A 16,908-nucleotide genomic window follows, 5' to 3' on the forward strand; every position below is an offset into this window, starting at 1 on the left:
GCTCCTCTTTATTTACTGTCCTGATTTAAAGATTTTAAAATACTGGTAGCCAAATTCCCCCAGGCAGGAATCAGACAGTCTTTGAAGCTGCAAGGCCAGTCAATGCTAATCAAGGTGGTCAATTGCAACATTCGCACTTGCTTCATCCACACTAGAGTTCTTTCTCCCACCCTGGACACTATTCCATAGATATATAAACCCCATTTTCCTAGTTTCCAACAGACCTCACAACCTCTGAGGATGCCTGCCATAGATGTGGGCGAAACATCAGGAGAGAATGCTTCTGGAACATGGCCGTACAGCCCCGAAAACTCACAGCAACTCAGTGATTCCATCCATGAACGCCTTCGACAAGACATCACAAGCAATATTTACTGAAAAACTATATGAAATTGGGAGAAGTGCTTGAATTAGCATAAAATGCTCTAGTATGGATTGGAGTCTGATGGAGTCTCCCTCTCTGGAGGTGTTTCAGCAGAGACTGGATGGCTATCTGTTGGGAATGCTTTTCATAGAATCATAGAATCAAAGAGTTGGAAGAGACCCCATGGGCCATCCAGTCCAACCCCCTGCCAAGAAGCAGGAATATTGCATTCAAATTACCCCTGACAGATGGCCATCCAGACTCTGTTTAAAAGCTTCCAAAGAAGGAGCCTCCACCACACTCCGGGGCAGAGAGTTCCACTGCTGAATGGCTCTCACAGTCAGGAAGTTCTTCCTAATGTTCAGATGGAATCTCTTGTAATTTGAAGCCATTGTTCCATGTCCTAATCTCCATGGAAGCAGTAAACAAGCTTGCTCCCTCCCCCCTGTGGCTTCCTCTCACATATACATGGCTATCATATCTCCTCTCATCCTTCTCTTTTTCAGGCTAAACATGCCCAGCTCCTTAAGCCGCTCCTCATAGGGCTTGTTCTCTAGACCCTTTTATTGTGTCTTCCTGAATGGGACTAGTTCCTGTGATGTTTTGACTAAACAAATCAGGGATAAAGTTAGGGTTCTGAAGTTTTAAAGAAAGGGGAATTAAAAAGCAAACAAACCATTGTATAAGCCAAGCAAACAGAAAATAGACGTGTGTGTGTGTCAAATTATATGTGTATATATGTTTGCCTGTCTGTTTGTACCACAAAATACGTTGCTAATGGATGTGGCCCTCTGTGCCACTGGATCGGTTGTTGATAGGGCCATTTGTGTTGTTACTGGGACAGCAAGGTGACATATGTATGAGGGAAAGGGAGGAAGAAAGGGAAGGAAGGAGAAAAATAAGGGAAAGAAAGGAAAGGGGGGAAAAGTAAAAAGAAGGGAAAGGAAAGGAGAAGAAAGCAAAAGGAGGAAGAGAGGAAAGTGGGAGGAGGAAGGATGTAAGAAAGGAAAAGGAGGGAAAAGAAGGAAAGGGGAAGGGAGGGATGTTGTTGTTCATTCGTTCAGTCGTCTCCGACTCTTCGTGACCTCATGGACCAGCCCACGCCAGAGCTCCCTGTCGGCCGTCACTACCCCCAGCTCCTTCAAGGTCAGTCCAGTCACTTCAAGGATGCCATCCATCCATCTTGCCCTTGGTCGGCCCCTCTTCCTTTTGCCTTCCACCTTCCCCAGCATAATTGTCTTCTCTAGGCTTTGCTGTCTCCTCATGATGTGGCCAAAGTACTTCAACTTTGTCTCTAGTATCCTTCCCTCCAATGAGCAGCCGGGCTTTATTTCCTGGAGGATGGACTGGTTGGATCTTCTCGCAGTCCAAGGCACTCTTAGCACTTTCCTCCAACACCACAGCTCAAAAGCATCGATCTTCTTTCGCTCAGCCTTCCCTAAGGTCCAGCTCTCACATCCGTAGGTGACTACAGGGAATACCATGGCTTTGACTAGGCGGATCTTTGTTGCCAGTCTGATGTCTCTACTCTTTACTATTTTATCGAGACTGGACATTGCTCTCCTCCCAAGAAGGAAGCGTCTTCTGATTTCCTGGCCACAGTCTGCATCTGCAGTAATCTTTGCGCCTAGAAATACAAAGTCTGTCACGGCCTCCACATTTTCTCCCTCTATTTTCCAGTTGTCAATCATTCTTGTTGCCATAATCTTGGAGGGATAGAGGGGAATGAAAGCAAAAGGAGGGAAAGAAAGTGAAAGGAGGGAGGGCTGGCTTTAGCACAGCGGATTAATCACTAGCTGCAGCTGCGCTAAATCTTGCCAACCGAAAGGTTGACAGTTCGAAGCCAGGACAGGGTGAGTTCCTGACCTTCAACCCAGCTCCCCCGCCCACCTAGCAGATTGAAAACAGCAATATGAGTAGATGAATAGGAACCACATTAAGCAGGGAGGTATCTTAGGCACAGCATTGAGGAGGAAAGTTTATGAACAATTTGGTAAGGAGATGGAACAGCACCTCCCTGTGGCTGGAACCGAGCACAGCCTCCAAAAATGCTGAATGATGAGAAAATGTCTATATATATCTCTATCTGTTGTCTATCTTGTCATTGTACAATTGGCATTGTATGTTTGCCATATATGTGTTCTGTGATCCGCCCTGAGTTCCCTTTGAGGCGAGAAGGGCGGAAAAAGTACTGTAGATAAATGATAAATAAATAGGATGTAAGAAAGCAAAAGGACGTAAAGAAAGGCAAGGAGCAGGAAGAAGAAATCAAAAGACGGGAAAGGCAAGAAAGGAGAAGGGAGGTAGGAAGAAAAAAGGAGGAAAGGAAAGGGAGGAATGAAGGGGGGGGGGAAGAAATCAAATAGAGGGAAAGAAAGGGAAAGAGAAGGGAGGGATGGGGGGAGGGAGAAAGTTAAAGGACGAAAAGAAAGGAAAAGGGAAGGATAGAGGGGGAAGAAAGCCAAAGAAGGGAAAGAAAGGAGAAGGGAGGGATGGAAGGGGAAGAAAGCAAAAGGAGAAAAAGAAAGGAAAGGAGAATGGAGAGATGGAGGGGGAAGAAAGCAAAAGGAGAGAATGGTAAGGAGAAGGGAGAGATGGAGGGGTGAAGGAAATAAAAGAAGGGAAACAAGAAAAGAGAAGAGAAGGAAGGTGAGAAGAAAGCAAAATGTGGGAAAGAAAGGAAATGAGAAGGGAGAGATCAAGAGGTGAAGAAAGCAAAAGAAGGGAAACAGGAAAGGAGAAGAGAGGTAGGGAGGGGAGAAGAAAAAGGGAAGGAAAAGAAATGAGAAGGGAGAGATAGAGGGGAGAAGAAAGTAAAAGTAAACAAAGGAAAGGAGAAGAAGGGAAGGAAGGGGAGAAGAAAGCAAAAGGAGGGAAAGAAAGGAGAAGGGAGGGATGGAAGAAAGCAAAAGGAGGAAAAGAAAGGAAAGGAGAAGAGATGAACTGAGGGGGAGAGAAAGAAAGGTGGAAAAGAAAGGAAAAAAGAAAGGAGAGGTTGAAGGGTGAAGAAAATAAAAGGAAACAAAGAAAAGGAGAAGAGAGGAAGGATGGGGAGAAGAAAGCAAAAGGAGGGAAAGAAAGGAAAGGAGAAGGGAGGGACGGAGGGGAAGAAAGCCAAAGGAGGAAAACAAAGGAAAGGCGAAGGGAGAGATGGAGGGGTGAAGAAAGTAAAAGTAAAGGAAAGGAGATGAGGGGAAGGAAGGGGAGAAGAAAGCAAAAGAAGGGGAAGAAAGGAAAGGAGAAGAGATGAACTGAGGGGGAAGAAAGCAAAAGGTGGAAAAGAAAGGAAAGGAGAAGGGAGAGATGGAGGGGTGAAGAAAAGTAAAAGTAAATACAGGAAAGGAGAAGAGAGGAAGGAAGAAGAAAGCAAAAGCAGAGAAAAAGGAAAGGAGAAGGGAGGGATAGAGGGGAAGAAAGCAAAAGGAGGAAAAGAAAGGAAAAGAGAAGAGATGAACTGAGGGAGGAAGAAAGCAAAAGGAGGGAAAGGGAGTGGTCCCAATGACACCCAGGCAAGCTGGGTGGGTATATAAGATATTATACTGTAAATGTATAAGGATACTTTATTATGAAGGCAGGAAACTCTGAGTCCTTTACAGCTCGTATGACACTCAACATAAATTCTGGACTGGAACCTTAATCCACACTCAGGGCATCGGTATGGTTCCTCTCCAGGTGTGTTCTCTGATGCCTCTTCACCTGCTGGCTCCGGCTGAAGCTTTTGCCACAGTCCAAACATTTGTACGGCTTCTCTCCCGTGTGAATCCTCCGGTGGTTCCTCAGGTCGCTTCCCTGAATGAAACATTTCCCACACTCGGGACACTTGTACGGCTTTTCCCCCGTGTGGATGCGCTGGTGTTTCTTCAATATGCCTTCCTCGTTGAAGCACTTCCCACACTCGGAGCACTTGAACGGCTTCTCTCCGGTGTGGATCCTGTGGTGCCTCTTCAGATTCCTGGCCCCCGTGAAGCTCTTCCCGCACTCGGGGCATTTGTACGGTTTCTCCCCGGCGTGCATCAGTTCGTGACTCTTCAGGTATTTTCTCTGGCTGAAGCACTTGCCACACTGAGAACATTCGTACGGTTTGATTTCCGCGTGCATCTCCTGGTGCCTCAACAACGCCGGTCTCGAAGTGAAGACTTTGCCACACTCCGGACAGTCATGGACTCTCTCTCCGGGATACGAATGGGTCAATAAGTGTTCTCTTTCACTACGGCACTGACCACAAGGAGAAGATTCATGTAGCCTTCCTTCGCTAAAAAGTCCTGGATGTCTCTTTAGTGGCTTTGTGTAATTGAGAGTCCTTCCCCAGTCAGGGGGATATTTTGGTTCAACGTGATTGAGCTTGTCTTTTGTGTGGTGACTTGGATGTCTGTTCAAATAAACTCCCCTCTCGGATAATTTAGATTTGCACTCCCCTGATATCATTCTCTGGGGGATATCGCAATATGAATTCTGCTGGAAGTCCTCATTGATATGCATCATGTCAAGCTCTAGCTGATCCAAGGATGTTCTGTCACCCTTGGCCATTAATGGCAGGCCACCTCTTCCGGGAACTTTCAAAGTCTGGCAAACCAGAGATGTAAACGGTGTTGTGAGATCGTTGCATCGACTTCTCTGTTCCTCTTTGAATTTATACTCCTCTTGCATACCACCTTCCTGCCCTCTGCCTTGAATTATATGTGGGGTCATCTCAAATGTGTCTTCCGACTCATTTCTTCCATCCTCACAGTTCTCTGTCTTGACCATACTCCTTTCTCTGCCATCTGTAGAGACAGAGCATGGAATTTGGCTCATTCTAGGTTGACTGTTTTTCAAAATGTCTGCAAACTTGGTTATTCATTTCGTAAACTAGTGTATATACCTGGCTTCATGCTTTCTCCCTTCTCCTGCTCTGTAAAGGCCTACCTCACAATGTCTCTGCTATGCACTCTGACAACGATGGCCAGGCTGCCTGTGTGGCTATTTCTATCCTCGCCCCATTTCCCTCATACACCATCCTCCCTCTTCTTTCTTTCGTTCTTTCCTTTCTCTTCCTGAACTTTCTTTGTCCCTTCCCTTTCCTCATACCTTTTCCCTTTCCTTTCTCTTCCTTTCCCCCTTATTTTTCTTTCTTCCCCTTTTCTACCTGTCAGAAATATTAAAAATTAACTGGGCATTTTTGATTACAAAAGTGTGAGTCAAGCACTGAAAGAGTTGGTAGGTAGAAGCCTGCTAGAGTCAGTGGGCCAAAGCTACTGTTGTCCTGAGGAGAGTTAGTAGGTCGAAGCCTGTAAAAGTTAGTGGGCCACAGCACATGTCATCCTGAGGAGAATGAGTAGGCCAAAGCCTGTTAAGAGTTAGTGGCCCAAGCTAGTGTCGTCCTGAGGAGAGTGAGTAGGCCGAAGCCTGTTAAGAGTCAGTGGACGAAAGCTAGTGTCATCCTGAGGAGAGTGAGTAGGCCGAAGCCTGTATGAGTCAGTGGGCCACAGTGAGTGTCGTCCTGAGGAGAGTGAGTAGGCCAAAGCCTGTTAAGAGTCAGTGGGCCAAAGCTAGTATCATCCTGAGGAGTGTGAGGTAAACCTCTGTCTGAGAGAATGCCTCAGTGGGAGAATAGGCCTCACTGTTAACAGGCCTCGTAGTGTGAGGCACACCTCGTTATGAGAAGGCTTTGTGTTTCCCCTTGATATTAATTCTAGTTGTGTTTGAGTCTAGGTGGTGGTGCTCATCTCCATTTCTAAGCTGAAGAGCCAGCATTGTCTGTAGACACCTCCAAGGTCATGTGGCCAGTATGACTGCATGGAGCGCCATTACCTTCCTGCCGGAGCAGTACCTACTGATCTACTCACATTTGCATGTTTTTGAACTAGGTTGGCAGAAGTTGGGGCTAACAGGAGAAGCTCACCCTGCTCTCCAGATTCAAACTGATGATCTTTCAGTCAGCAAGTTCAGTAGCTCAGTAGTTTAACCAGCTGCGCCGTCGGCTCCATACACACTGTGTGTGTGTATATGTGTGTGTGTGTGTGTGTGTGTGTGTGTGTGTATACACACACACATACATATTGCTCTGCGAGTGCAGCATTTTTCCAAATGAAGCAGAGAGTGTTTGAGGACCGGGGCATCCGTAGGGATACCAAGGTGCTTGTTTATAAATTTATTGTCCTCCCAACCCTGCTATACGCCTGCCAGAAGTGGACTGTCTACAGACATCACATGCAACTCCTGGAACGATTCCATCAGCACTGTCTCCGAAAAATCCTGCAAATCTCTTGGGAAGACAAGCGGACAAACGTCAGCGTGCTGGAAGAAGCAAAGACCACCAGCATTGAAGCGATGGTCCTCCGCCATCAACTCCGCTGGACCGGCCACGTTGTCCGGATGCCCGACCACCGTCTCCCAAAGCAGTTGCTCTACTCTGAACTCAAGAATGGAAAACGGAATGTTGGTGGGCAGGAAAAGAGATTTAAAGATGGGCTCAAAGCCAACCGTAAAAACTCTGGCATAGACACTGAGAACTGGGAAGCCCTGGCCCTTGACCGCTCCAGCTGGAGGTCAGCTGTGACCAGCCGTGATGTAGAATTTGAAGAGGTACGAATGGAGGGTGAAAGAAAGAAACGTGCCAAGAGGAAGGCGCGTCAAGCCAACCCCGACCGAGACCGTCTTCCACCTGGAAACCAATGCCCTCACTGTGGGAGAAGATGCAGATCAAGAATAGGGCTCCACAGTCATCTACGGACCCACCGCCAGAACACTGAACTTGGAGGACCATCATCCTCGGACTACGAGGGATCACCTAAGTAAGTAAGTATATTGCTTTGTGTTGCTTTATGACTCCATAATGAGTATGTCTTATAATATAAATCTTCCTCTTTTATCCAAGACCCTTTTTTTGCAAAATCTCTTGGGAAGGCAAATACAGTATTAAGTATATTTTAGATTAACTAAATATTTGCAAGCAGCACTTGTGGAAGACTGTTTGTTCACACTCCCACTCAGAGACTGCCTGAGTTCACACTTTTCACCCAGCATTTGGTACAGAATTTCATGTAAAAATACTGGAAATGGAATACGATTCATTTTTGCCTAGCATGTCTTTCAGATCATATTTTTGTCTTTTGTCTTGGCCCTTTTTGACTCTCTGAACTTTCCTGTTCTAACAAGAGTGAGCAATATGGCCACCGGGGTACCAGAACTGAACAGAGGACATCCTTACCCAAAGTATCTACCTTCCTGCCGTTCTCTTGCAGGACTTCCCAGACAACTGTCTGTTGACCTGGATGGGTGAGGCCCCGCTGGACTATTTGCAAAGACAAACTGGTTTCATTGGGATCCATTGGCTCCTGTGAAAAAGGAAAAAATAAAACAAAGATGAATGCAAAACTTCATAAACTTATCCAGAAATGCTATCCTCCAGAAGATGAGGAAGGTGCCTTCACAACACAGCGCAGTCAAACTAAATGATGGACTATAGTGGAGGCCCCTTCTTTGGAAGCTTTTAGACAGAGGCTGGATGGCCATCTGTCAGGGGTGATTTGAATGCAATATTCCTGCTTCTTGGCAGGGGGTTGGACTGGATGGCCCATGAGGTCTCTCCCAACTCTTTGATTCTATGATTCTAGGAGGCAAACAGGAAGGGAAAGGTCCTAATCCCTCTCCATCTATCCAACTCACACTTAGAGATCAAGAGAGCAGCAATAATAAGTACAGAAGCTGCAGTGTCTTCTAACAAAGCTGTTGATATACAGAAACACTGTGTGAGCAGCCCATAGCAGCCCAAACGTACGTCAACAACTCCTCAGAACACCACATACCTCCTTGACACCAGCGTGGATCACTTCCTGCCCTTTATGAGGAAGGGATGAATCTGCATGACTGAGGCATTTGATTCCACTGCCTGTGAAAGAGAGAATGCAGATGCCAGAAAAGAAGTGATTCCATCCCTTCATCTTTAGGTCCCAGCCAGAGTTATGATCTCAAAGGAATTTGAGATTATAACCTTTTGGAAAACCAGAATCTTCAAAGTGCTTTGGAAGCGTGACCTTTGGGAGATTAATTGGCATTCACTACCATTTGGAGAATCATAACCTTTTTTGGAAAGTATGATCTTCCTGAGAAGAGTTAAAAACTCGCTTGAGTGACCTTCTCCTTAGTGAGAAATATCAACTAATATACATGCAAGGCAAATTAGGCTTCTCAGTTGTTAAACTGATATACCTAGCTATCTTTTTGAACTGTTAGAAAGAAAGAATACGCCAATGCACAAAATGTATAGCTGATCTTCAGAAGTGTTATTTCAGTTGCCCAAAAACATCTACTTTCCCATAAAATATTGATTTTAAATCATGCTCTCAAGAGACAAAAAGAAGTAGTCTTTGTTAAAAATGACATAGTTGGTTTACTTACAAACTTCATGTATTCAGCATACAGGTACATTGCTTGTTAATTGAAAGTTTAAACAGTAAGTTCTCTAAGGCATTCTGTTGTAGTCTCTACTTTGTCTTATGTTTAATACATACTCTCTTAATGCAAACTGAACAATACTTATTATTTATTTATAAATAAATATATTATTTATTTAGTATATTTATATATCACCTTTCTCATCCCTGGGGGGGACTCAAGGCAGTTTATAACATAGTCATGGCAAGAATTCAGTGCTAACATACATATCATAAAATAAAATCACAATAACTTGTCATGACCTTATTTCCTGGTTTTGTGTGAGCCAAGAAATTAGGCCATGGCTTTGACCTGTCCTGTGGTCCTGTGTATATTTGAAATCTAGGAGAGGGTTGCCATGGAAACTGGAGCAATGCAGAAGAGCGGCCAGGGTGAGACATGAGGGAAATAAACTGTCAGTTGGAACTTTGTTGCGTTCCCTAATGCATGCTTCTGAATTAAAGCCTTCCAACTTTGTGAGCCAATTTCTTCGCCAGAAAGTTACAGATCCGGACATAAAAACTGACATATAACTATAAATTTAAATTAAATTAAAACCATTAAACATAGGCACATATAACATGTAGACACTAAGACAAAGCATTAAAAACATCCTAATATAAATATTAAAATCACATGATCCAAAAATCATCCGCCGTGGCCTAAACACAACTGACTACAAAAATTGGCTGAACACAACACTGACTTCTAAAATGGAATTGAAGTCTGAATGATCCCAGATCTGATCACATGGTTTGCAGTCCTTCCCACAGCCTCAAACAACATAGAGTTAAGGGAAAACTGCATACCAATACACACATATACAATATAATAAGCAATGTATTGTCGAAGGCTTTCATGGCCGGAATCACTGGGTTGTTGTAGGTTTTTTTCGAGCTATATGGCCATGTTCTAGAGGTATTTTCTCCTGACGTTTTCGCCTGCATCTATGGCAAGAATTCTCAGAGGTAGTGGATGCTCTGAGGATGCTTGCCATAGATGCAGGCGAAACGTCAGGAGAAAATGCCTCTAGAACATGGCCATATAGCCCGAAAAAAAACCTACAACAACCCAATATAATAAGCAATCTGAATTATATACATAACAAATCACTAGTATAGGAGGCTTGTAGAAGGTTGATATTTCCAACAGTATGAAGGTTTTATTGACATTCAGTGCACCTCTGCTTTAAAAAAAAAGTTTGAATCTATGCAATGATTCAATGCAATCTATGCAATGATTTTTGGGTGGGATTGACAGGTATATAGCTGTCAGTAGCCGGAAAGGCTATCTGAGCAATGCTCCCCTTCATGTCCACCTATTAATGCGAATCGGACTTTCTAACTTAGCTGCATCTGCCTAAATCTTCTTTTCTGTAAGGCCGCCATAGATGCAGAGCCTTTCATTAGCCCAAGCATCCCAAAAATACAAGGATAAACATGGGGAAAACCCTTACCAGGCACACTGATTTCTGTGTCACCGTTTTGAGTGACTTCTTTATAGGGCTCTGAAGGCTCTTCCTCTTTACCTGGAGAGTCCAGGCACTCCTCCATCAGTGGTCCCTGAAACATAAAAGAGAAATGATCACTTTTTGGCTAGAGCAACCCCCTCTGTTTTGTAGGTAAAGATGGATTGAAGAAGGAGATCCACAGATATTAGCCAAGCAACAAAAAATACAACACAGGGTTCGTATTATTGGGAGAAGTATTTGTGGTTTCATTGATCTGCAATCTATGACTGTCCTTCCCAGTGGATACAGACGTCCTACTGTATGGCAAAACAGCCCCTCCCAAAAAAAAAAAAAACACGTTAGTGATATCTTTTTATTAGGTCAATCCAAAGGCACATAATATTGTAAACACTCTCAAAGCCCACAGGCTTCTTTATGAGGAATGTATGTTTAAAGCTGGGGAAAGTGGAAGGCAAAAGGAAGAGGGGCTGACCAAGGGCAAGATGGATGGATGGCATCCTTGAAGTAACTGGACTGACCTTGAAGGAGCTGGGGGTGGTGACAGCCGACAGGGAGCTCTGGCGTGGGCTGGTCCATGAGGTCACGAAGAGTCGGAGACGACTGAACGAATGAACAACAACATGTTTAAAGCCTTTTTTGGGGAGAATTTGGTAACAAGAGGCTCCATCTTTCTTGAGATGTTAAAGCTGTATTTAAAATAGTGGCACTGGATTTTTGATGAAGGTAAATATCCTTGCTGGCCACAAGGCATTCAAGACACAAAAATGTACTGCTTTGCTTTAATTTTGTTTCTTGAGCTTTAGGATTTCAAGAAAGATGGGTGTCTGTAACTGTAATTAAAATACTAATAATATTTTTCTATGGTCACACTTTTAACATATATGCCTGATAAAGAAGCTTGTGGGGTGTGTAAGTACCTGAAATAAGCAATAAATCATATTTTTTGAAATATAAATGGAAGGGTTTCATGGGATGTTGTGTCCCTTTACATTTTGTTATTACAATTTATATCTTAAAAGGGGTTGGTTTAATAATAATAATAATAATAATAATAATAATAATAATAATACAGGGTTAGTCAAAATGCATAGGCCAATAAGCCATTCAATTGAATGGCTTATTGGCCTATGCATTTTGACTAACCCTGTACTTTATTTGTGGACCACTCTATGTCCTGGAAAATTCTGGTTTGTTATTAAAAATGAACTATTGCGTTCCCTAATAATACAGTGTCTATACAATAGTGCAACTAATGTGAAATGTTTGAAAGGCTCTGCTCTAGGTTTTCTTTTGTATATATTTTTATTGAGGGCTTTTACACATAAACAATAAAAAATAGGTATTAGTACTTTTGGGGAGGGTGAAGGAAAGAAAAGTGGGGAAGAAAAAAAGGGGGTTCAATAATAAAACCTTACCTGCCACTTTCGCCGCTCGGCCTCTTGCTGGCACATCATGAAATCCTCCACCAGTGCCACAGCCTGAGAGCAACTATTAGGTCCTCCAGCTCGGATCCAGCCTTGAAGATCTGGAGGGAGGCTGGCCAGGAATTGTTCCAGAATTAGCAGCTCCAGGATCTGCTCCTTGCTGCGTCTCTCTGGCTTCAGCCACCTACAGCAAAGCTCCTGGACTTGGCTGTAAACCCTTCGCGGATCCCCAACCTCTTGGCAGCAGAACTGCCGGAAGTGTTGACGCTGTGCCTCTATTTTCAAGGCATCTGCTCTCAAGATAGCAGCCTTCACTTTTCCATAATCCTCCCTGTCTTCGGCTCCCAGCCTCCGAAAGGCTTGCTCTGTTTCCCCGCTCAATGCTGGCAACAGCCGGGCCGCCCACTCTTCCTTTGGCCACCGACAGGCTTTGGCCACTTGCTCGAAGGAGGCCAGGAAGGCTTTGGCGTCTTCCCACGGGACAGTTTCTGTTGTCACTTGCTTCTTCCACCCATTGTGGAGAGGCTGCAGTGTTTCCAAGAACTCCTGCCACTGGGCTTCCCAGCGCTCGTGCATCCCTTTGAATGGCTCTTCTTTGCTCTCGAAGGATGTTACTAATCCTGGTTGCTCTGTGAGACACTCAGACAGAACGTCAGTGGTGGCTTTCCTGAGTCCAGCTCGTCCGCCTTCTGGTTCCTGAGCTGCAGACATTCCCTCTTTCATGGCTTGCGGTTCTAGAACTAGGAGTATTCTGAAATCAAAGCAGGCATGAGAGAATATTTTAGAGATTAAGATTGAGGTAGAAAAGCCCTTAGACATGGGGCAACTTTGGCCCTCCCTCCAGATGTTTTGGACTTCAACTCCCACAATACTGGCTGTTAGGACTTCTGGGAGTTGGAAGTCCAAAACACCTGGAGGGAGGGCCAAAGTTGGCCCATGCTCTGAGCAGCACAAACTGATATAACCCAGTTCAAGGGAGACAACCTGAAGTCTGAAACTTCCTTCTATGGCAGCATTTCTCAAACTGGGGGTTGGGACCCCTGAGGGGGTCGCAAGGAGGTTTCAGAGGGGTCGCCAAAGACCATTAGAAAGCGTATATTTCTGATGGTTTAGGAACCCCTTCAGCAGAGAAGGCTGAAGACCTCTCCACCTGTCTTCTCTTCCTTTTTGGAAACAAAGGCATATCCTTCCACCACTCACATCAACACAATCCCCATAAATAGCTTGCATTCTCTGATGAATCTCCTTTGAGGTAACACCTTCTGCTGTCAAGAATTCAATGGCTGCACGTTGCTTAAGCCACATTGACCAACCATCTGTGGTCGATCAATGCGAACCCACATGATGCTTAAGATCTTCCGGGGAAGCTCTTCTCTTGCTCCCGCCCCCATCTCAGGCACAGTTGGTGGGGATGAGAGAAAGGGCATTCTCGGTGGTGGCCCCCCGTCTCTGGAACTCCCTCCCCAGGAAGATTAGGCTGGCACCCTCCCTAGCCACATTCTGCAAGGAATTAAAGATGTGGATGGTTCGTCGTGCTTTTGACTGACAACTCCTATGACCTGTATCGTGACCTGAATCATCATTTAATCTGAATTCCTATATTACATTATTATTCATATTTTGTAAGTTAAACTGAATTGATTCTGATCCTGTTAAATTGCTCTGTCTTCATATTTCCTATACTATTATACATTTCTATCCATCTTATCGAACCACTTACCCTTTAATCAGCTTGCATATCGGCCTCCTCCAAAATTAGTCTGTTGTTGCTTGATGCTTGTTTATTATTGTTATGCTGTTTTATGCTATATTAAATTGTAATTTGTTATTGTTCTGCTTTTGATTGTATGTTGCCTTGGCTTGTATGCCGCCCCTAGTCTCCTCAGGGAGATGGAGGTGGGATAGAAAAATAAAGTTCTTCGCATTTTAACAACACAACTGTTTAATGCTAAGGCTTTCCGCCAAAATGGAACTGTAGAGGAGAGTCTACTGAACAAGCCAGTACCTGCCACATACTAGTACTGCCATCTGTTGAGGAGTTACGAAGGTGGAGGCATTACTTTTCATTCAATCCTCGTATATTATTTCTATACATTGTCTGTCTATATAAACATACAGAAAGCCAAGTATTTGGAATCTGTACAATGAGGCAACATCTTGACATCTCAGAGATATTACTATTAGTATTATAGTGGCAGAAGCCCCTGTGGTCTTTGCCCATTCTCATACTCCTAGGGATCTTGAATATCTGGACTTCCTCCATTTCCCCACCTTTTGGCTGACAGAACTTTTGGTCCCAACTGATTCTAGAGCAATGTTTCTAAACCTTGGTGTTGGGATCCCAGGAGGGCAGGTTGCAAGGAGGGTTTCATGGGGGTTGCCAGAGACTATAAGAAAAAACGTATTTCTGATGGTCTTAGGAACCCCTTTGGAAGTGACTGTAACTCCCAAATGGCAAAATCAATCCCCCCACCAGTATTCAAATCTGGGTGTATCAGGTATTTGTGCAAAATCTGTTCCAGATCCATAGTCGTTTGAGTTCACAGTGCTCTCCAGGGGTAGGAGAACTACATCTCATCTAAATCACTGTCAATTCCTCCCAAATCCTTCCAGTATTTTCTGTTGGTCATGAGGGTTCTGTGTGGGAAGTTTGGCTCAATTCTATCGTTGGTGGGGTTCAAGGGGATCTTCGATTGTAGGTGAACTATTAATCCCAGCATCTACAACTCCTAAATGTCAAGGTCTATTTCCCCCAAACTCCACCAGTGTCCACATTTGGGCATATTGAGTATTTGTTCCAAGTTTGGTCCTGATCCATTATTATTATTATTATTATTATTATTATTATTATTATTATTATTAAACGTTGTATTGTCGAAGGCTTTCATGGCTGGAATCACTCAGTTCTTGTGGTTTTTTTCAGGCTATATGGCCATGTTCTAGAGGCATTTCTCCTGACGTTTCGCCTGCAACTCCCTGTAACTCCCAAATAGGTCACCTCTGAGGTCACCTCTGAGGATGCTTGCCATAGATGCAGGCGAAACGTCAGGAGAAATGCCTCTAGAACATGGCCATATAGCCCGAAAAAACCCACAAGAACTGAGGATTATTAAACTTTATTTGTACCCCGCTAACATCTCCCGCAGGACTCGATGTGGCTTTTAAAGGCCAAGGTCTCAACACAACAACAACAAAACAATAGCAATACAATTTAAAGCAAATTAAAACATAAGCAATACAAAACATTACATCATTACGCAATAAAAACCAGAGCCGGGCCAGTGATGGGTACAGGTTAAAAATGCTGGGTGTGGCAGGAGGTATGTTGGATTTCCGGGCAAGTGCAATGTGCAGAGAGTCTTAAACTCTAATAAAGTGCTTCTGGGACGTAGTGCTGGAGATTATCCTATTCCGGAAAGGCACATTGGAATAGCCAGGTCTTCAGATTCTTCCTGAACACTGCCAATGTGAGTGCTAGTTTAATGTCTTTGGGGAGGGTGTTCCAGAGTTGGGGGGCAACCACAGAGAAGGCCCTATCCCTCGTCCCCACCAAACGCACCTGTGACGCAGGTGGGATCGCGAGCAGGGCCTCTCCGGATGAATGAAGGGAGCGCCTGGGTTCGTACACGGAGAACTCATTGTTTGAGTTCACAGTGCTCTCTGGATGTAGATGAACTACAACTCCAAAACTCAAGGTCGATGCCCACCAAACCCTTCCAGTATTTTCTGTTGGTCATGGTTCTGCGTGCCAAGTTTGGTACAATTCCATCGTTGGCAGAGTTCAGAATGCTCTTTGATTGTAGGTGAACTATACATCCCAGCAACTACAACTCCCAAGTGGCAAAATCAATCTTCCCACAACCCCACCAGTATTCCAACTTGGGCGTATCGGGTATTTGTGCCAAATGAATGAAAATACATCCTGTATATCAGATATTTTGCATTACCATTCATAACAGTAGCAAAATTACAGTTGTGAAGTAGCAATGAAAACAATGTTATGGTTGGGGGTCAGCACAACATGAGGAACTGCATTAGGAAGGTTGAGAAACACTGTTCTATGGCAAGGCAGAACTCCCCCCTTTCTCTCCCTCCTTCTCCCTCTCCTCCAATCTCCCTTTCCCTCTTCCTCTCTCCTTTTCCCCTTCCTTTCACCTGCAAAACTCTCAGCTGTTGGGTATCTCCACTTGAGAAGCATCTCCCAGGAAGGCCGGAATTATAGAGTCTGCAGCCCATTCCTCCAAAAGTGGCCAGACCGTCTCCCAGAAGGCTCTCTGGCAGCAGAACTCTATTGTTCCGGTTGCTGCTCCCTCCTGTCCCCACTGTTTGGGAAGTAGACTGCATCTCTATTGAGTGGAATGAAATCAGTGCAGTTTGCTGAGACACCAGCACTCTTGGGCAGAGGAGGCTAAAGGCCTTGGGAAACTACAACTCCAACTAGATTCTCAGGCCCCTTCCGCAGTGAGGGCATTGGTTTCCAGGTGGAAGGCGGTCTTGGTCGGGGTTGGCTTGGCGCGCCTTCCTCTTGGCATGTTTCTCTCTTTCACCCTCCATTCGTGCGTCTCTAAATTCTGCAGCACTGCTGGTCACAGCTGACCTCCAGCTGGAGTGCTTAAGAGCAAGGGCTTCCCAGTTCTCAGTGTCTATGCCAGAGTTTTAAGGTTGGCTTTGAGCCCATCTTTAAATCTCTTTTCCGGTCCACCAACATTCCGTTTTCTGTTCTTGAGTTCGGAGTAGAGCAACTGCTTTGGGAGACGGTGGTCGGGCATCTGGACAACGTGGCCGGTCCAGCAGAGTTGATGGCAGAGGATCATCGTTTCAATGCTGGTGGCCTTTGCTTCTTCCAGCACGCTGACGTTTGTCCGCTTGTCTTCCCAAGGCAGCGCTGATGGAATTGTTCCAGGAGTTGCATGTGACGCCTGTAGACAGTCCACATCTTGCAGGTATATAGCAGGGTTGGGAGGACAATCCAATCCATGACCACCAGGACTGAAGCGATGGTCCTCCACCATCAACTCTGCTGGACCAGCCACATTGTCTGGATGCCCAACTACTCTGAACTAAAGAACGGGAAACAGGAATATTGGAGGATAGGAAAAGAGATTTAAAGATGGGCTCAAATCCAACCTTAAAAACTCTGGCATAGACATAAAGAATTGGGAAGCCCTGGCCCTTGAGTTCTTTAGCTGGAGGTCAGCTGTGACTAGCAGTGCTGTAGAATTTGAAGAGGCACA

At 44.7% G+C, this 16,908-nt stretch overlaps 1 protein-coding gene across 1 annotated transcript; it reads right to left on the reverse strand.

The window, feature by feature from the left end:
- Positions 1–3,904: 3,904 nt before the first annotated feature.
- On the reverse strand, positions 3,905–15,934 carry LOC132765893 (zinc finger and SCAN domain-containing protein 22-like). Its single transcript, XM_067465232.1, has 6 exons — positions 15,830–15,934; positions 11,666–12,425; positions 10,236–10,341; positions 8,152–8,234; positions 7,554–7,680; positions 3,905–5,127 (listed from the first exon to the last, which is right to left on the reverse strand). Exons 2-6 carry the CDS (start codon positions 12,395–12,397, stop codon positions 3,998–4,000), a joined length of 2,178 nt encoding a protein of 725 aa, XP_067321333.1. The 5' UTR covers positions 12,398–12,425; positions 15,830–15,934; the 3' UTR covers positions 3,905–3,997.
- Between the last annotated feature and the right edge of the window lie 974 nt (positions 15,935–16,908).

This window comes from Anolis sagrei, chromosome 2 (assembly GCF_037176765.1).
Source record: "Anolis sagrei isolate rAnoSag1 chromosome 2, rAnoSag1.mat, whole genome shotgun sequence".
In the NCBI taxonomy this organism is placed as follows: Eukaryota; Metazoa; Chordata; class Lepidosauria; order Squamata; family Dactyloidae; genus Anolis; species Anolis sagrei.

Bases quoted from the DNA above. Each gene is read 5' to 3' on its own strand.
- LOC132765893 (XM_067465232.1), bottom strand. From the start codon at position 12,397: ATGAAAGAGGGAATGTCTGCAGCTCAGGAACCAGAAGGCGGACGAGCT. The intron at 10,342-11,665 runs GTAAGGTTTTAT...TTTATGTTTCAG, and splicing joins CCGAGCGGCGAAAGTGGCAG to GGACCACTGATGGAGGAGTG. The intron at 8,235-10,235 runs GTAAGGGTTTTC...TCTCTTTCACAG, and splicing joins CACAGAAATCAGTGTGCCTG to GCAGTGGAATCAAATGCCTC.